This window comes from Bombina bombina, chromosome 6, assembly GCF_027579735.1.
Source record: "Bombina bombina isolate aBomBom1 chromosome 6, aBomBom1.pri, whole genome shotgun sequence".
Classification (NCBI taxonomy): domain Eukaryota; kingdom Metazoa; phylum Chordata; class Amphibia; order Anura; family Bombinatoridae; genus Bombina; species Bombina bombina.
Window position 1 is genome coordinate 1,050,484,338 of NC_069504.1, and position 21,530 is coordinate 1,050,505,867.

A 21,530-nucleotide genomic window follows, 5' to 3' on the forward strand; every position below is an offset into this window, starting at 1 on the left:
ATGCCGCTTTGCAATTAGCTAGATTAGCGGCGAAAAATGCAGGGTTTGCTGTCGTGGCGCGCAGAGTGCTTTGGCTAAAGTCTTGGTCAGCGGATGTGTCTTCCAAGACAAAATTGCTTAACATTCCTTTCAAAGGTGTAAAACATTATTTGGACCTGATTTGAAAGAGATTATTTCAGACATCACTGGGGGAAAGGGCCACGCCCTCCCACAGGATAGGTCTTTTAAGGCTAATAATAAGCCTAATTTTCGTCCCTTTCGCAGAAACGGACCAGTCTCTAATTCTGTATCCTCTAAGCAAGAGGGTAATACTTCACAACCCAAACCAGCCTGGAAACCAATGCAAGGCTGGAACAAGGGTAAGCAGGCCAAGAAGCCTACCACTGCTACCAAAACAGCATGAAGGATAGCCCCCGATCCGGGACCGGATCTAGTGGGGGGCAGACTTTCTCTCTTTGCTCAGGCTTGGGCAAGAGATGTTCAGGATCCTTGGGCGCTAGAAATAGTTTCTCAAGGTTATCTCCTGGAATTCAAGGAACTACCCCCAAGGGGAAGGTTCCACAGGTCTCAATTATCTTCAAACCAAATAAAGAGACAGGCATTCTTACATTGTGTAGAAGACCTGTTAAAGATGGGAGTGATACATCCAGTTCCAACAAGGAATGGGATTTTATTCCAATCTGTTTATAGTTCCCAAAAAAGAGGGAACATTCAGACCAATTTTGGATCTAAAGATCCTAAACAAATTTCTCAGGGTACCATCGTTCAAAATGGAAACTATTCGAACGATCCTACCTACTATCCAGGAAAATCAATTTATGACTACCGTGGATTTAAAGGATGCGTACCTTATTATTCCTATCCACAAGGAACATCATCAGTTCCTAAGGTTCGCTTTTCTGGACAAGCATTACCAGTTTGTGGCACTTCCATTTGGATTAGCCACTGCTCCAAGGATTTTCACAAAGGTACTAGAGTCCCTTCTAGCGGTTCTAAGACCAAGGGGCATTGCAGTAGTACCTTACTTGGACGACATCCTGATTCAAGCGTCGTCCCTGTCAAAAGCAAAGGCTCATACGGACATCATCCTAGCCTTTCTCAGATCTCACGTATGGAAGGTGAACAAAGAAAAAAGTTCTCTGTCCCCGTCAACAAGAGTTCCCTTCTTAGGAACAATAATAGATTCCTTAGAAATGAGGATTTTTCTGACAGAGGTCAGAAAATCAAAACTTCTAAGCTCTTGTCAAGTACTTCATTCTGTTCCTCGTCCTTCCATAGCGCAGTGCATGGAAGTAATAGGATTGATGGTTGCAACAATGGACATAGTTCCTTTTGCACGAATTCATCTAAGACCATTACAACTGTGCATGCTCAGACAGTGGAATGGGGATTATACAGACTTGTCTCCGACGATTCAAGTAGATCAAAAGACCAGAGATTCACTCCGTTGGTGGCTGACCCTGGACAATCTGTCACAGGGAATGAGCTTCCGCAGACCAGAGTGGGTCATTGTCACGACCGACGCCAGCCTAGTGGGCTGGGGCGCGGTCTGGGAATCCCTGAAAGCTCAGGGTCTATGGTCTCGGGAAGAGTCTCTTCTCCCGATAAACATTCTGGAGCTGAGAGCGATATTCAATGCTCTCAGAGCTTGGCCTCAACTAGCAAAGGCCAAATTCATAAGGTTTCAGTCAGACAACATGACGACCGTTGCATATATCAATCATCAGGGGGGAACAAGGACTTCCCTGGCGATGAAAGAAGTGACCAAGATAATTCAATGGGCGGAGAATCACTCCTGCCACTTGTCTGCGATCCACATCCCAGGAGTGGAAAATTGGGAAGCGGATTTTCTGAGTCGTCAGACATTCCATCCGGGGGAGTGGGAACTCCATCCGGAAATCTTTGCCCAAATAACTCAATTATGGGGCATTCCAGACATGGATCTGATGGCGTCTCGTCAGAACTTCAAGGTTCCTTGCTACGGGTCCAGATCCAGGGATCCCAAGGCGACCCTAGTAGATGCACTAGTAGCACCTTGGACCTTCAACCTAGCTTATGTATTCCCACCGTTTCCTCTCATCCCCAGGCTGGTAGCCAGGATCAATCAGGAGAGGGCCTCGGTGATCTTGATAGCTCCTGCGTGGCCACGCAGGACTTGGTATGCAGACCTGGTGAATATGTCATCGGCTCCACCATGGAAGCTACCTTTGAGACAGGACCTTCTTGTTCAGGGTCCATTCGAACATCCGAATCTGGTTTCCCTCCAACTGACGGCTTGGAGATTGAACGCTTGATTTTATCAAAGCGTGGGTTTTCAGATTCTGTAATAGATACTCTGATTCAGGCTAGAAAGCCTGTAACTAGAAAAATTTACCATAAAATATGGAAAAAATATATCTGTTGGTGTGAATCTAAAGGATTCCCATGGAACAAGATAAAAATTCCTAAGATTCTATCCTTTCTACAAGAAGGTTTGGAGAAAGGATTATCTGCAAGTTCTCTGAAGGGACAGATCTTTGCTTTATCTGTTTTACTTCACAAAAGACTGGCAGCTGTGCCAGATGTTCAAGCATTTGTTCAGGCTCTGGTTAGGATCAAGCCTGTTTACAGACCTTTGACTCCTCCCTGGAGTCTAAATCTAGTTCTTTCAGTTCTTCAAGGGGTTCCGTTTGAACCCTTACATTCCGTAGATATTAAGTTATTATCTTGGAAAGTTTTGTTTTTGGTTGCAATTTCTTCTGCTAGAAGAGTTTCAGAGTTATCTGCTCTGCAGTGTTCTCCGCCCTATCTGGTGTTCCATGCAGATAAGGTGGTTTTGCGTACTAAGCCTGGTTTTCTTCCGAAAGTTGTTTCCAACAAAAATATTAACCAGGAGATAGTTGTACCTTCTTTGTGTCCGAATCCAGTTTCAAAGAAGGAACGTTTGTTACACAATTTGGACGTAGTCCGTGCTCTAAAATTCTATTTAGAGGCTACTAAAGATTTCAGACAAACATCTTCCTTGTTTGTTGTTTATTCTGGTAAAAGGAGAGGTCAAAAAGCGACTTCTACCTCTCTTTCCTTTTGGCTTAAAAGCATTATCCGATTGGCTTATGAGACTGCCGGACGGCAGCCTCCTGAAAGAATCACAGCTCACTCCACTAGGGCTGTGGCTTCCACATGGGCCTTCAAGAACGAGGCTTCTGTTGACCAGATATGTAAGGCAGCGACTTGGTCTTCACTGCACACTTTTGCCAAATTTTACAAATTTGATACTTTTGCTTCTTCGGAGGCTATTTTTGGGAGAAAGGTTTTGCAAGCCGTGGTGCCTTCCATTTAGGTGACCTGATTTGCTCCCTCCCTTCATCCGTGTCCTAAAGCTTTGGTATTGGTTCCCACAAGTAAGGATGACGCCGTGGACCGGACACACCAATGTTGGAGAAAACAGAATTTATGCTTACCTGATAAATTACTTTCTCCAACGGTGTGTCCGGTCCACGGCCCGCCCTGGTTTTTTAATCAGGTCTGATGAATTATTTTCTCTAACTACAGTCACCACGGTATCATATGGTTTCTCCTATATATATTTCCTCCTGTCCGTCGGTCGAATGACTGGGGTGGGCGGAGCCTAGGAGGGATCATGTGACCAGCTTTGCTGGGACTCTTTGCCATTTCCTGTTGGGGAGGAGAATATCCCACAAGTAAGGATGACGCCGTGGACCGGACACACCGTTGGAGAAAGTAATTTATCAGGTAAGCATAAATTCTGTTTTTATTATTGAACAACCATGTTCTCAATGAACCCAAAAAACTCATTAATATCAAAGCTGAATAGTTTTGGAAGTAGTTTTTAGTTTGTTTTTAGTTATAGCTATTTTAGGGGGATATCTGTGTGTGCAGGTGACTATTACTGTGCATAATTATTAGGTAACTTAACAAAAAACATATATACCCATTTCAATTATTTATTTTTACCAGTGAAACCAATATAACATCTCAACATTCACAAATATACATTTCTGACATTCAAAAACAAAACAAAAACAAATCAGTGACCAATATAGCCACCTTTCTTTGCAAGGACACTCAAAAGCCTGCCATCCATGGATTCTGTCAGTGTTTTGATCTGTTCACCATCAACATTGCGTGCAGCAGCAACCACAGCCTCCCAGACACTGTTCAGAGAGGTGTACTGTTTTCCCTCCTTGTAAATTTCACATTTGATGATGGACCACAGGTTCTCAATGGGGTTCAGATCAGGTGAACAAGGAGGCCATGTCATTAGATTTTCTTCTTTTATACCCTTTCTTGCCAGCCACGCTGTGGAGTACTTGGACGCGTGTGATGGAGCATTGTCCTGCATGAAAATCATGTTTTTCTTGAAGGATGCAGACTTCTTCCTGTACCACTGCTTGAAGAAGGTGTCTTCCAGAAACTGGCAGTAGGACTGGGAGTTGAGCTTGACTCCATCCTCAACCCGAAAAGGCCCCACAAGCTCATCTTTGATGATACCAGCCCAAACCAGTACTCCACCTCCACCTTGCTGGCGTCTGAGTCGGACTGGAGCTCTCTGCCCTTTACCAATCCAGCCACGGGCCCATCAAGACTCACTCTCATTTCATCAGTCCATAAAGCCTTAGAAAAATCAGTCTTGAGATATTTCTTGGCCCAGTCTTGACGTTTCAGCTTGTGTGTCTTGTTCAGTGGTGGTCGTCTTTCAGCCTTTCTTACCTTGGCCATGTCTCTGAGTATTGCACACCTTGTGCTTTTAGGCACTCCAGTGATGTTGCAGCTCTGAAACATGGCCAAACTGATGGCAAGTGGCATCTTGGCAGCTGCATGCTTGACTTTTCTCAGTTCATGGGCAGTTATTTTGCGCCTTGGTTTTTCCACACGCTTCTTGCGACCCTGTTGACTATTTTGAATGAAACGCTTGATTGTTCGATGATCACGCTTCAGAAGCTTTGCAATTTTAAGAGTGCTGCATCCCTCTGCAAGATATCTCACTATTTTTGACTTTTCTGAGCCTGTCAAGTCCTTCTTTTGACCCATTTTGCCAAAGGAAAGGAAGTTGCCTAATAATTATGCACACCTGATATAGGGTGTTGATGTCATTAGACCACACCCCTTCTCATTAGAGATGCACATCACCTAATATGCTTAATTGGTAGTAGGCTTTCGAGCCTATACAGCTTGGAGTAAGACAACATGCATAAAGAGGATGATGTGGTCAAAATACTCATTTGCCTAATAATTCTGCACTCCCTGTATAGTCTGTTACCGGTGCATATCGGTAGTAAATATCCATTATACTAAAGCTCCAAATTTTCAAATTTTCTTAGATAGTCCTGCTGTGTATCTAACAGAATCTAACAGAAATAACAATTGTATCAACAGTAAAAGTAATCACAACAGTGACTCCGAAGAGTTGTTTCATCAATAACTCAACAAATAACTTTTGATACTTAAAAGGTTTGCGTTGTACTCGTTGCTATACAAACCAAGAATAAAAGTCTGAGTATGAGTGTGTTTATTCCTGGCAAACAGGAAGATGATGGGAGGGAGGGAGATGGGATAAGGGAGAGGAGGAAAAAAGAAAAGTAGGAAGAGAAAAAAATTAAAAAAAGAGGGGGGGGGGGGCAGAAGGAAAGGGTAAGTCATTCAGCTCAGTAGACCCCCTTCCAATCTGGCCCGCCGTCTCAATCCTTACTTCCTCAGAAAGATGTATCTGTGTCTTTCCAGAGTCAGTCCCTTCCTGTGTCACCGCTATTCCACAACTGAACCAACATCTCTTAAGTGTCCAGTTTGGCTATCTGGGCATAGTGGTATTTTTCAAGTTGTAGCAGTCTCTGTACCCCCTGCTTCCAGCTTAGGGCTAGAGGGATTTGTGCAGATTTTAGCATTAACATTAATAGCGTTTTCTTTATCGGGTTCTGGATTTTAAATGGGGAGTGGAACAGCAAAGTCTCCAGAGTTTTTGGGACCTCTAGTTCAAGTATTGTTTGCATCTCGCTCCACACCTCAGACCAAAACCTCTCCAGCAGGGGACGAGCCCACCCCCCCACATCCCCTCCAACATTTATATGAAGTGTTGGGGTATATCACTTTTAGTCTGGCTGGAGTAAGGTACTAACGACTCAGTAGTTTATAGTGAGCTTCTTGTGTACCTGCTGAGACCGAAACGGTGTTGGCGGCCCGGAACATCCGTTGCCATTCCTGCATGTTGAATTCCATGCCTAATTCTGTGTTCTGTGTGTGCCCCCCCCCCCCCCCCCCGTAGATGGAGCCCGTAGATCTTAGAGATCAGGTGCCCAGGGATGGATTTCTGTATGCATGACCTTTCAAAGGGTGTATGATCTCTGAGGTAGAGTTGTTTATGTTTATGTGTAAAGATAAAGTGGCCTATTTGCAGGTACACAAACCATGGTATTTTGAAGTCGGGGTGTTCATTCAATAGTTCCTCTCTGGTTTTTAGTCTCCCACATGTAATAAACTGTCCAATCTGATTATTAGTAAAATTAGTTTGGTCAGATGTTACAGCGACCTGTATTGGAATTCCTGGCTTACAATATACCTGGAAAAGCGGGCAGTTTGCTGTAGAGATGTGAGGTTCTGTTCTTATAGTCCTATCCCAGTCGTCCAGTAGTTCACTAGTCAGGGGATACTGGTCCAAAGATGGGGGGTCTACTTTTTTTATCAATCCACGTAAGGGAGGCGAGATTATTTGTCTGAAGAATATTAGCATCTAGCTGTATCCAATCTTTTTGGGTGCTGCTGTGGCACCATTCAGTCACACTCTGGAGCAAAATGGCCCTTCTGTAAAGGAGGAGGTTAGAAAGTCCCAACCCACCATCCTCCACAGGGAGGTACATGGTCCTCTTATTTACCCTTGGCTTAATGCCCTTCCAGATGTAATCTTCAATTAGCCTTTGTAGGGAGGGAAGGAAGGAATGAATGTGGGAGAGGAATCGGTTCAGTCTGTAATATATACAACACTCTGGGAAGAATGTTCATTTTGATAACATTAATTCTTCCCTACCAGGAGATAGTTTTGTGTTTCCATACTGTAAGGTCATTGGCAATGTGTCTTTTAAGGGACGCATAATTGGTCTCAAAGATGTCTGGTACCGTACCCGAAAGATTGATACCAAGGTATCTCAGGGATTTAGTGTTCATTACAAAGGGGCTATGGGATTTAAGCCAAGAACATGTATTAGGAGTTAAGGTGATACTCAGCATTTCTGATTTGGTATGATTACGGAGAAACTGAGATACTTCCCCGTATCTGATGAACTCATCCAGCAGAGCCGGAATGGATGTCTCCACCTCTCGAAGCGTAAATAGATCATCAGCGTACATAGCAATTTTATACTCCTTGGGTCCCACCCGGATCCCTTGTATCAAATTGTTGGCCTTTATGCTAATTGCCAGTGCCTCGATAGATATGGTAAACAACAAGGGTGCTGTTGGAAATCGTAAAGGCAGATGAGAGTATGTTGTTGACCTTTGCATTGGGTGTTGAGTATAGGGCAAAGACCGTTCCCAAGAATCTTTTACCAAAACCTATCCTCTCCATAGTGCTCCTAAGGAACTGCCAGTTCACTCTATCGAACGCCTTCTCAGCGTCTGTGGATAGAAGGGCAAACAGTATGGCATTAGTTTTAGAGTAGTCAATTATTTGTAGGACTTTTAAGGTATTATCTCTCGCCTCCCTCCCCGGGACAAACCCAACATGGTCCGGAGAGATCAATGTGGGGAGAACCATATTAACTATGTTCGCTAAGGTTTTCGCTAGGATCTTGATGTCTGTGTTGAGCAATGAAATAGGTCTATAGTTTTGAGGACTATCCGTCGGTTTATCCGGCTTTGGCAGTACCGTGATGTAAGCGGTCAGCATAGTAGCAGGTAACACCTCTGAATCTGATATGCTATTAAATAAATTTTGTAGCTGGGGTAACAAGGTGGGCAGAAAGGTTTTATAATATTTGGCCCGGACTCTTCCTGTTAGGGAGATCTTTTAGCGCAATTTGTATTTCCTCTTGCGTGAGAGGTGACTCAAGGAAGTCTATGGTCCCCTGGTCCAGAGTTGGTAGCTGTGTTTTTGACAGGTATTCTTGTATATTATTCTGGTTGATCCCTGGAGTTTGAATCGGCAAGGAGGATTTGAGATTGTATAGTTGGTGATAGTATGAGCGAAAGGTCTCTGCTATGCTAGTACTGTCTTTGTGTGTGTTGTCGTCTTTGTCTTTTACCATGTATACATGAGTTTTCAGTTGTAACCAGCGGAGCGCTCTGGCCAATAGTTTCCCCGCCTTGTCGCCCCCTTCATAATATATTTGTTTCAACATTAGGGCCTTCCTCTGACTCTGTTCTTGCAATAGTTGTTTAAAATCTAACCTGGCTTGTGTTAAATTTGTTTCTAATGTGGTGTCCAGTGGATTTATTTTATGTTGTTCCTCCAGGGTCGTTATGTGCTGCAGAATGTGGTTATATTTTTCCCTGGCCTGTTTCAGTACTCTGGCTTTATGTTTGATTAGGTGCCCTCTAATGACACTCTTATGTGCCTCCCATATAGTTGGTAGAGCTAAGTCCTCTGTCAGATTGAGTCTGAAAATTTCTGTCATCATGGAGTCAATGTCCTCTACAATAAGTGGGGGTTCCAGAAGTGTATTGTCTAATCGCCACATGAAGGGGGCGGCCGGTGTGTCCGGCCACATCATTTCACACAGGACTGGTGCATGATCAGACCATGTGATGGGGAAAATGTCGCTTCGTGTTATATATGCTATGCCTTGTGAGTCAGTGAAGAGGTAGTCAATACGTGAGTATTTCCTATGTGGATTGGAGTAATAGGTAAAATCGGTCTCCGCTGGATGTATGGCACGCCAAATATGTAACAAGTGTGTTTTTAGAATATTATTGATATGTTTCAATATGTTGTATGGGACACTAGAGACTCTGTTAGATGTGTCCAGTCTGGGAATCGGCAGCGCATTGAAGTCACCACCTAGAATCAGGACTCCCCTAGAGAGTTCAAGGATTTTAGTGGAGAGGGCCCTAAAGAAAATGTGCTGTGCAGTATTCGGGGCATATACATTTACAAATGTTATAGGTCTGCCATACATGAGTCCTACTACTATGATGAATCTACCCTCTTTGTCCCTTTCAATACTTTGTGCCTGAAATGGAACTCTGGTGTATGAGTATTCCTACCCCGTTTTGTTTGCGTGGGCCTGAAGCAAAAAAGGCAGCGGGATATCTATGGTTATGCCATCTAGGTTCTTTGCGTTTTGCAAAGTGAGTTTCTTGCACAAAAATCAGGTCTCCCCCAAGTCTATGTAACTCGCGGGACACAATTGAGCGCTTCCCTGGATTGTGTAGTCCCTTTACATTTATCGTGAGGAGCTTAAGTGGGTGCACTCTGGGCCTAGCGTCTGGAGGTGCCATCACAAAAAAAAAAAAGGGGGGGGCTAGAAAGGGAAGAGGGAATGAAGTGGAGAAAAGTGAGATGGAAATATGAGGGTAGGGGATAAAGTTAGTGAGGTATCAGGTTTTTAGTACGGTTTGTACAAAGCTCGTGAATATAATGTGATTCAGCGATTACCCTGAGGGAGTATGCTCAGAGTGAGAACAAGCAAACCTTAAAGTGCAAGTGTATACACATACAGGATAAACTGAGCGACAATAAAACTTTTCTTTCAGGAAAACTCTTAAGAGGGAATGTGCCTTTTAGCCAGTCCTTATATATACATTAATATTGGGCAATATAGTGACGTAACTCTTATAAACATTAAACATAAATAATACCATTCATGAAATAAATATAACTCCAAATGGAGTGTGAACCGAGGGGAAGGGGATTGCCTAGGGGTGTTGGGGAGCCTGGGGTCCCTGTATTCAATATACATGTGCCGATAATTCATATTCTGCTGTCCCCGTTATTAGATGGTCCAGTTCCAAGGGAGGCAACTGGTCCTAGGGGGACTGGGTGTTATAGCTAATATCAGCCATAATAGTTTTCCAAATACATTAATAGGAACCACCATATACATACAGTTACACTATCAAAGAGGTTACAGACCTGAGCAGAGTTGACTGACCAATTCTAGTTCAGTCAATGAGATCTCCATATTACCCTGTATATTTGTACCCTATGTTAAAAAAAAAAAATAGGTTAATTAGTTAGGCCAGCCTGCCTAGGATTGCTGCTGTGGGTCTTCAGGTGGTGGCTCAAGGTGCTGCGGAATTTCCAGAACAGGAGCCGCAATGCCCAGCGTGGTACAGAAGGAGTCCAGATCCTCCTGTGTCCGATACAAAGCTGTTTTCCCGCCATTAGTGGCCACAGTGCATGTTGGAAAACCCCATGGATACTGAATCTTGTTGTTCTGTAAAGTAGTAGTGAGGAATCTCGACTCTCTACGTTTTTGGAAGGTCGCAGGACAGAGGTCAGAGAACAGCTGCAGAGTAATGCCCACATGTTGGATCGGATGTTTGTTTCTGCCATGGCGGAGAATCTCTTCTTTGTCTTTGTAATTTAACAGTCTAAGAATAACGTCTCTTGGAGGTGCCTTTGCAGACGGTTTAGGGCGCAAAGGCTCTATGTGCTCTTTCGATGGTAACTTCCGGCGACATAGGGGTGCCCTTTATCACCCTAAAAAGGTCTTGCAAGTACCCTTGCAATGCATTGGGACTGATACTCTTGAGGATACCTCGTATACGCAGATTGTTCCGCCTGCCACGGTTGTCTGTCTTCTATTCTCTCCATCAGGCTCTGGACCATGTTGGTGTTGTATTGTACCTGAGATGCTGTTTCTTTTAACTTCTCTTGTATAGAGCTCTGAGTGCTCTCAACATTTGTAACCCTTTGAGTTAATTCTGTCACATCTCTGCATAATTCCCCAAACAAGTTCTTGATCTCAGACACAACTTCTTTAATATCCTCTTTAGATATGAGAGTCTTCAAATCATCTTTTGTGACATAATGAATGGGTAAAGTAGTATCTTTGGATACTCGGTCAGAGTCAGGTGGGATATGGTCAGGCTGAGGGAGAGTAACTTCTGATGTCTGAGGATCTATTCCTTTAAGGTAGTGATTCATATTCCTAGTTTTGGTTCCTTTCTCATTGAGGCCAGATTTTTCCTGTGCCATGCTGCAGTCTCTGTTATACGTTCTAGAAGATGTATGCTCTGTCTCCCTCCAAGTGGCGCTATCTTTCAGCTTCTTTACACGACAGTAAGGCCAGACAGACCAACACACTAGCACTCACAGTCAGGCGCTGCACCCTAGAAGAATAATGAAATTTAGTAATGTTTTCCTCGTATAGCGGTTCCTTATGAACCCTTATTGTAACCTCAGGTGCTTAGTTATGGTAGAGGCCAGGCTATACTTGTAATATTATAGGCTAGTATATGCCATGAACAGTCTCTTAATAAGTGCTTTTATCCTTTAGCCCACACTACCCTTATTGGTAGTTAGTAGGTCAGACCCTCTTTTGATTTTATGTTACTCACCGGGTTCCAGCGATTTGCAATGCGGCCCCTGATCCGCGCTGTGCCTGAGGTGCGACTTCCGAACAGGTAATATATTCTTCCTTTAATGTCAGACCTGTACTTATGTCCCCTTTCGCATGAGCGTTTAGGTGTTAATAATCCGAGACAGGCGCCGCACTCTTAACTGCTAGGGAGGCTTGCGGCCTATCGCGGATATCTCCGGCCCCTAAAGGGGTCTCAGCTCAATGCACTTTATTCTATTGTGGCCACAAGCCCGGTCCGTGTGGAGTACTTAGGACGCTTGCCTGTCATTTCTTTAGCAGACTTGTGTGGCCTTCACGATCACAGGCGGGGTTGCGGCCTTCTTATGTGATCGTAGGCTAGTTTTTAGGGGAATCCCTTTCAACAGGGCTCCTGAGTTGGGGATTGATCTCTCCTTTAGCCGTTTGCTTTGGGTCTTGTGGAAGGTGCTGCCTTTTAGCCCTTTCCTCTTCTTGGGTGAGAGCTTAGTCTCCTTTTTATGGAGATGTGGTCCTTTTCTTAGGACTTCTCCAGAATAAGGAGATGGGACCTGTGAGTTTCCCTAGCTGAGAGGGAAATTCTCTCTGGGTTGTTTGTTCCATTTGGAGTTTTGCTGGCTCCGTGTCAATACTAAGTTGGACCTTTTTGCTAGATTCTTTGGGTCTACGGTCCTGTTGTCTGTTCTAAGGAGTCGGGTTGCACCTGTGCTCTGTTGGATTGGCTGTGACCATTCTTCCGCTCGTCTTTGAGCTAATTTTGGGGTTCTTCTGTTCCCCTGTTTCAGACCTGCCATTGCTGGGGCTGGCCCGGCTGGGAGTGGGTTCTGAGAGATGTTGTCATGTCCAGGATCTAGGTGGGCGTAGTAGCTATAGCCATCTCCCTAAGCTTACAACAAGCAGAGGGATTGCTCCACCTCGGGGTCTGGGTGTCACTTCTCCTTCTTGGGGGACCTCGTGGAGGTTGGGATCCCAACTTTTTTGGAAGACCTGTGGGTAGGTCTGGCGGCTTGGATTGCCTAGAGTGTGCCCTCTGTCTGGGAGTTGTCTTTTGCAATCTGTTCTTTTGCTGGCCGCTTTTGCTCTCTGCAAGCATTCTGTGTCATCCTGTGGATGGCGGCGTGTTCTTGATTCAGGGTTTTTCATCTGGGTCTGTTTCACGTTTTTTTGTAGCGGAATACGTCAGTGTTCCAAGTTCAGACAATGTGAGGACTCCGTCTTCTGTTGTCTTTTGGTGCTTTGCACAACGTTTGAGAGAGGGGTTTCTCTGTTCCTATGCCCGGTCCTATACCTTCGGTTCCCTGGTCTAGGCGTAGTCTCCTCTTGTCTGTTGGAACCCTTTTGGGCACTTGTGAGCTGGGCTAGCTCTCTGGGGGGTTTTCCTTTATGGATTGTGACCTTTCGTTTTTTTTTTTCCTTCGGTTCTTCTAGCCCTATCCCTTTAGGCTGGTGCTCCCTTCTTAAGAGAGTGGTGAGGGACCGACTGTTGGGCGACGGTGTCTCCTAGAGGCCTGTTAGCTCAGTTGAGTCCGATTTTGCGGTCTCTAGCTAGACTCTGGACTACCTGCGGGTCAGTATCCTTGGGGCCTTTTCCTTTTTGGTTTTCTCGGCTTCAGGCGAAGCTGGGTTATTTGTGGGCAGTGGTTTCAGGCTTGGTGCCCTCAGAATGGGACGCCTATTGTACCCTCCCATCTTAGCATTCATTGTCCTCTACTTTTGGGAAAACCATACCCAAGCTATAATGAATGCAGCTGTGGACTCTGTCCATTTAAGAAGAAAAACATAAATTATGCTTACCTGATAATTTTTTTTCTTCTGATGGAAAGAGTCCACAGCTCCCCACCCGTAATTTTTATGTGGGGCGTCCTTTTTTTTTTTTTAATTCTTCTGGCACCTTTCACCCTGATATTTCTTCTACTGTTCCTTGTTCCTCTGCTGAATGACTGGGGGATGAGGGGAGTGGGAGGTTCTTATTTCCCAAAAGATATTAATGCAGCTGTGGACTCTTTCCATAATTTGTTTTTCAGCTCGAACAGCAATGCAATACTGGGACCTAGGTAAACACATCTGCTGAGCCAACGACATGAGGCATATGTGTGTATCCGCCAGCTAGCTCTCAATAATGCATTGCTGCTCCTGAGCCTACCTAGGTATGTTTTTTCAAAAAAGAATGCTAAAAGAACATACTACATTTGATAGTAAAGGTAAAACAATTCCTAAAATTGCATGCTCTAGCTGAGTCATGAAAGTGTAATTTGGACTATCATATCCCTTTAAGTTTTGACTATCTTATTGTAGCCATCACTGGCATTTGATATTCATAAAAATAAAGAAAGCAGAATAGGGGGCGTGTCTGTGCAGCGTTCTGACTAGGACGCACTTTCTGAAAGCTCCGGCAGAATCAATAATCCGCCGATTATTACTTTCCAACAGCAAGATTGAGAACATACCACATGAAGACGCCACAATCTTGCTAATTGTGGCCCCATATTTATCTTCTTGCTGTTTGTATGAATCTAGGGACGATAGGACTAAGGCGGCGGCGTCCTACTATTATGTATTCACCTTTCCCCCGGGTAGAACTGGGTTATCAGTTCTGTCAGAAAAGTCTGACTTACTGAAATTCTACATCAACTATCTTCAACTGGACAACAAGCCGATTCACGGATTTGCTACACCTAACAGCAACACAATCGCTGCAGTGGAATATGACTAACGTGGCAGAAGAGAAACGTCTGATGCGACAGGAGGGGTTCGTCACAAAAGTTACAAACCTCATGCAAAAACGAATAGAAAAAGCTCCATACAATTACTTATTGCGACGCTTGAACATGGAGAAGGGGAACATAGAGCACCCGATCGATTCCCTGGTGGCAAAGCCCTATGCCGGCATCGCTACAACTGATCATCCACCTGAACTACAGGAACCACATGGCACAGTGCATACTCAGGCGGCATTCAAGGTATCTAGAGCGGTACACAGTATAGAGCTGCAAATAAAACCTCAACAGACCTTCATAAATCAAGCTATCGCCTGCTCCACAAGGTACAAAGAGTATAACGTAGATGCTTCCATCTCCCAAACGGACCTATCCTCTGTGAGTGCAGACCACACGGGGCCTATAAGGTCTGTAATACAGACATTGACACAGAAGGAAATAGAGAGGATCATAACGGCATAGACCTCACGCATACCAAACAGTGTGCCAGCTTGTTTCTTTACCATTGTGGCATAAAAAATACCAACATACCATACTTACCACCCACACGGATCTCCCTGCATGATTCACCAATGACATAATTTAAATATTCACAAAAAAGGACAAATTTTATGAGACCGTAGGGGGATAACTCAATGTGAATAAGCAAATAGCTATAGAGTTTTGTTATCCGTTCAAATCTATGCATTTGCTTGTCAAACAAGGTTACTACACTTCAGCATAATGCACAGGTCCCTAATGAGAAGTTTACTTTATATTGCTAGTTTGTGTGTTATTTCAAAGTTTAATGTTTAGTTGATATGTTAATGTGTAAATTCAATTTGTGCTAAGAAATCTATAACCCATACTTAACTACTCTCTCATAGCGAGACAGCATAGGGGCTAAGAAAAGAAAAAATGGACGGTCTTATTTCTTAATTAGATTTTGTTTCTACAGGGTTTTTTCTGTGACCTCTCTTTGTCAACGTATTCCACGCCTGTAAACATTGTTTGTATGCAAGTCCATAAGAAGAAGAAAAAAAATATAGAAAGCAAAAAAGAAAGCTCATTTAATTGTAAAGCCTGACCAATCAGACACTTGATGTATTGTACCTTTCTACACAAGGTGGTGACTGGTTACATTTTTTTGCAGCAGGATAACTTGCTTTTGTGGGGATCATGCTGTCAGTGGCCATTCTTCTGGGAAGTGAGTCTGCCCTTGTGTGTCGGCTAATGCACATGCACTGCAGTCAGCCATTAGTTGATGCGTTTTATACCCCCCTAAGAGGCCAGTGGCTTTGGCGCCCATGCTATCTCCCTTACTCTCACCCCCTTTACACTTGTAATGCAGTGGGCTTTGTGGCAAGGTCTGAACAGTGGCACCTGCCGTGCATGTTGCTGATTAAGATACATAGCACAAGAAGGGATCTGGCAGTGATTGAATCAGCTTCTTCATTTGCTGGCAGTTGTAGAATTCAATTTAGTTCTGTCTTTGTGTGTATGTACTAAGGTTGCTCATAACCATATTTTTTACGGTTCTCAGAATACTACTCAAGCTAACCCTGTCGAAACACAGGCAACAACTCAGAACGCTCAAGCAGTTTCCTCTATGGACAGGTAACTTTACAGTTTTAACATTTTTGTTTCATGTAAACATTTTTCTTAAGTTTATTCATTCCATTCAGTAGCATTGAAGACGGTTACTTCTCTTTTGTTTAGTGCACATTCGGATGTAGCCTCGGGGCTAAGCGATGGAAATGAGGGTGTAACTACCTCCAATGGGAGACATGAGGGGCGAACAGCTAAGCGACATTACAGGAAATCTGTGCGCAGCCGCTCCCGACATGAGAAAACTGCTCGTCCCAAACTTCGCATTCTCAATGTGAGGGCTCAATTCCTTTTTTTTTTTTTCCCCTAAATTTATTTTATTGCCTCTTTTCTATAGTCTCATTTCATTTGTGAGCTGTCCCTATAATCTCTAAATCTGTTACTTCTGTGATTGTGTACAGCATTTGTTGTTGTATTATTATTAGTGAAAGTGTGAGCTGATGACTGTTTTAAAGATATATATATATATATATATATATATATATATATATATATATATATCTCCATATCTCCATTAAAATATATTGAGATGGTATTTTTTTTTAATTTTACATTTAAAGTTTTTTCAGTCAACTTGGTTTCTTTTTAGATAGGAATTAAACTAATTTAAGATGTCCTATTCCCTCCCCCCTTCCATCTGGTATAAAAAAGATTTTCTTATTTTACTATGCTGATTATGTGATAGCTTTCCTAAGTTTTAAACTTTTAGTAAGTCCTCTGTCTTTTAATAGGTTTCAAACAAAGGTGATAGGGTTGTCGAGTGTCAACTGGAGACCCATAACCGTAAAATGGTCACGTTTAAATTTGACTTGGATGGAGACAATCCAGAAGAGATTGCAACTATCATGGTGAGTAGAAGTCAATAATTCAGTAGAATAAACTGTAAAATAATTTGTGATACAAATGTAATATATGAAGCAAACTTGATTCCAATCCTGTTATGCTAAATGTCAAAATACAGGACATGTTAAATGAAAGGTTCGAGGAATATAACATTTCTTGCAAAATGCTTTTTCAAATGAGTGGGAATTGGCTTAATACTTAATAAAAACGTATTCTCATGTTCATCATGAGAGTAGATTAAGCAGATGATTATCGATAAATTAACAATCCAAGTTTGGCTTCTTAGCTCATTTGGACCCCTCATTTTATAAACCTAATTGTCTAAATTAATCTCCAGTTTATTATGCTAGAAGATGAAAGAAAGGGATTACAAGTAAAAAAAATCTGTTTTCTTTCCTAGGATATGGAGAGTCCACAACATCATTCAATTACTAGTGGGAATATCTCTCCTGGCCAGCAGGAGGAGGCAAAGAGCACCACAAGCTGTTAAGGGTCACTCCCCTACCCATAATCCCCAGTCATTCTCTTAGCCTATGTCAATGGAGGAGGTGAAGTTTGGTGTCTGAAGAAATTAATTCCTTTTTCGGGTACTTTTCCCTGCAAGCAAGGATTTGGGTTTTGCCGAGTCCACGCCAATCGCTTCAGTAGAGTAGTGGTGGCTTTTAAGCAGTTAGGAAGTTGTGAGGTAGGCCTTGCTTTGTCTCCTAACACATTGCTGCCCATGGTACAGAAAGCCAGAGTTGGTTACTCTGTTCTTTCTTTTTCTACAGGTCTCTGTAAGGAGTATGTGTCTCTTCACGCCTTGTGAGCTGTCTTCCTGCCGGACAGCTAGACTGCAGGTAAGTAATTGGTAGCAGGCCTTGATCGCCAAATGTGTATGGCTTGGCGTTACCGGCTGGTAGTGAATGCGCCTTTTGGGCGGTGCCTAAAGTTGCCGTATCGCACAATCCACTGCTAGAGGAACCTGGCGATTGAGTTTGTAGAGTAGCCGACTGTAAAGATAGATCTGGCAGCGTGAGTGATCTGCTTACGGGGAGGCAAATTACAGAGTGCGTGAGATACCAGCAGTTGCAGAACCCGGAGAACCAACACTATTCGGCATCATCAGTCGCTATATAGCGACCGCAAAGTCCACAAGTAAGGCTTACAAAGTCTGTTTACATCCTGTTGGTTTACACCGCTTATTGATAAGCACAAAGAAATCTCATCAGTCAATTTTCGTGACCGCAAAGATTCTCTCAATATCCCCCAAGACTTCCTTCCATATTAAGGAATAGGGGTCGCTACGAGAACACCAAACATCACCATAGAACGTGACGTCAGAGGGGTCACGTAAGAGCCATACAAAAAGGCGCATTCACTACCAGCCGGTAACGCCAAGCCATACACATTTGGCGATCAAGGCCTGCTACCAATTATTTTATTTTTTGCTTCTTCTACACTTGCCATTTGGCTAGCAAATAACTCTCCCTATTGTGTGGATATTGAAACACTTTCTTTAAGCGCAAGTACTGAACGTTTCGTTCTTTTATTTGTTTATTTTATGGTTATATGTATAACTGCTTCTGTTTAAGGGAGACGTCCCTTTATTTCAATGTTGTATCGTTTTAGAATTTTGATAGTTTTTTAAATAAATTGCTATATTGGAACTATCCATTGATACATTTTATATGCCTCAGTTTTCCCTTACATATTGCATATATCATTCCATTTAACATTACTGGAGAATTAATCTTTTATTTTGGAAATTGCATTCACGATATTCATTTTTTAGTGTTGACAAAATAGACTATATATCTTTATATATTTCTACATTTATACACTTACACCCTTGCTTTTAGCGCTTAACTTATTTTCTCCAACATAGGTGTGTCCGGTCCACGGCGTCATCCTTACTTGTGGGATATTCTCCTCCCCAACAGGAAATGGCAAAGAGCCCAGCAAAGCTGGTCACATGATCCCTCCTAGGCTCCGCCTACCCCAGTCATTCTCTTTGCCGTTGTACAGGCAACATCTCCACGGAGATGGCTTAGAGTTTTTTAGTGTTTAACTGTAGTTTTTCATTATTCAATCAAGAGTTTGTTATTTTCAAATAGTGCTGGTACGTACTATTTACTCAGAAACAGAAAAGAGATGAAGAATTCTGTTTGTATGAGGAAAATGATTTTAGCAACCGTAACTAAAATCCATGGCTGTTCCACACAGGACTGTTGAGAGCATTAACTTCAGTTGGGGGAACAGTTTGCAGTCCTTTGCTGCTTGAGGTATGACACATTCTAACAAGACGATGTAATGCTGGAAGCTGTCATTTTCCCTATGGGATCCGGTAAGCCATGTTTATTACGATTGTAAATAAGGGCTTCACAAGGGCTTATTTAGACTGTAGACATTTTTTGGGCTAAATCGATTGATATTAACACTTATTTAGCCTTGAGGAATCATTTATTCTGGGTATTTTGATATAATTATATCGGCAGGCACTGTTTTAGACACCTTATTCTTTAGGGGCTTTCCCAAAGCATAGGCAGAGTCTCATTTTCGCGCCGGTGTTGCGCACTTGTTTTTGAGAGGCATGGCATGCAGTCGCATGTGAGAGGAGCTCTGATACTGATAAAAGACTTCTGAAGGCATCATTTGGTATCGTATTCCCCTTGGGTTTGGTTGGGTCTCAGCAAAGCAGATACCAGGGACTGTAAAGGGGTTAAAGCTTAAAACGGCTCCGGTTCCGTTATTTTAAGGGTTAAAGCTTCCAAAATTGGTGTGCAATATTTTCAAGGCTTTAAGACACTGTGGTGAAAGTTTGGTGAATTTTGAACAATTCCTTCATGTTTTTTCGCAATTGCAGTAATAAAGTGTGTTCAGTTTAAAATTTAAAGTGACAGTAACGGTTTTATTTCAAAACGTTTTTTGTACTTTCTTATCAAGTTTATGCCTGTTTAACATGTCTGAACTACCAGATAGACTGTGTTCTGAATGTGGGGAAGCCAGAATTCCTATTCATTTAAATAAATGTGATTTATGTGATAATGACAATGATGCCCAAGATGATTCCTCAAGTGAGGGGAGTAAGCATGGTACTGCATCATTCCCTCCTTCGTCTACACGAGTCTTGCCCACTCAGGAGGCCCCTAGTACATCTAGCGCGCCAATAATACTTACTATGCAACAATTAACGGCTGTAATGGATAATTCTGTCAAAAACATTTTAGCCAAAATGAACCCTTGTCAGCGTAAGCGTGGATGCTCTGTTTTAGTTACTGAAGAGCATGACGACGCTGATATTAATATCTCTGAAGGGCCCCTAACCCAATCTGAGGGAGCCAGGGAGGTTTTGTCTGAGGGAGAAATTACTGATTTAGGGAACATTTCTCAGCAGGCTGAATCTGATGTGATTACTTTTAAATTTAAATTGGAACATCTCCGCATTTTGCTTAAGGAGGTATTATCCACTCTGGATGATTGTGAAAATTTGGTCATCCCAGAGAAACTATGTAAAATGGACAAGTTCCTAGAGGTGCCGGGGCTCCCAGAAGCTTTTCCTATACCCAAGCGGGTGGCGGACATTGTTAATAAAGAATGGGAAAGGCCCGGTATTCCTTTCGTCCCTCCCCCCATATTTAAAAAATTGTTTCCTATGGTCGACCCCAGAAAGGACTTATGGCAGTCAGTCCCCAAGGTCGAGGGAGCGGTTTCTACTTTAAACAAACGCACCACTATTCCCATAGAGGATAGTTGTGCTTTCAAAGATCCTATGGATAAAAAATTAGAAGGTTTGCTTAAAAAGATGTTTGTTCAGCAGGGTTACCTTCTACAACCCATTTCATGCATTGTCCCTGTCACTACAGCCGCATATTTCTGGTTTGATGAACTGATTAAGGTGCTCGATAGTGACTCTCCTCCTTATGAGGAGATTATGGACAGAGTCAATGCTCTCGAATTGGCTAATTCTTTCACTCTAGACGCCTCTTTGCAATTGGCTAAGTTAGCGGCTAAGAATTCTGGGTTTGCTATTGTGGCGCGCAGAGCGCTTTGGTTGAAATCTTGGTCGGCTGATGCGTCTTCCAAGAACAAGCTACTAAACATTCCTTTCAAGGGGAAAACGCTGTTTGGTCCTGACTTGAAAGAGATTATCTCTGATATCACTGGGGGTAAGGGCCATGCCCTTCCTCAGGATCGGCCTTTCAAGGCAAAAAATAGACCTAATTTTCGTCCCTTTCGTAAAAACGGACCAGCCCAAGGTGCTACGTCCTCTAAGCAAGAGGGTAATACTTCTCAGGCCAAGCCAGCTTGGAGACCAATGCAAGGCTGGAACAAGGGAAAGCAGGCAAAGAAACCTGCCACTGCTACCAAGACAGCATGAAATATCGGCCCCCGATCCGGGACCGGATCTGGTGGGGGGCAGACTCTCTCTCTTCGCTCAGGCTTGGGCAAGAGATGTTCTGGATCCTTGGGCGCTAGAAATAGTCTCCCAGGGTTATCTTCTGGAATTCAAGGGACTTCCCCCAAGGGGAAGGTTCCACAGGTCTCAGTTGTCTTCAGACCACATAAAAAGACAGGCGTTCTTACATTGTGTAGAAGACCTGTTAAAAATGGGAGTGATTCATCCTGTTCCATTGAGAGAACAAGGGATGGGGTTCTACTCCAATCTGTTCATAGTTCCCAAAAAAGAGGGAACGTTCAGACCAATCCTAGATCTCAAGATCTTAAACAAATTTCTCAAGGTCCCATCTTTCAAGATGGAAACCATTCGAACTATCCTTCCTTCCATCCAGGAAGGTCAATTCATGACCACGGTGGATTTAAAGGATGCGTATCTACATATTCCTATCCACAAGGAACATCATCGGTTCCTAAGGTTTGCATTCCTGGACAAACATTACCAGTTCGTGGCGCT

At 43.1% G+C, this 21,530-nt stretch overlaps 1 protein-coding gene across 10 annotated transcripts in view; it reads left to right on the plus strand.

Annotated features, from left to right (window-relative positions):
* Positions 1–21,530, plus strand: part of WNK1 (WNK lysine deficient protein kinase 1) — a 544,152-nt gene that overhangs the window by 336,949 nt on the left and 185,673 nt on the right. For all 10 annotated transcript variants that reach the window (XM_053718830.1, XM_053718834.1, XM_053718833.1 and 7 more), the window contains 3 exons: positions 15,729–15,802; positions 15,905–16,067; positions 16,525–16,641. In XM_053718830.1, coding sequence (XP_053574805.1) covers positions 15,729–15,802; positions 15,905–16,067; positions 16,525–16,641 — 354 coding nt within the window. The remainder of the gene's footprint in view (positions 1–15,728; positions 15,803–15,904; positions 16,068–16,524; positions 16,642–21,530) is intronic.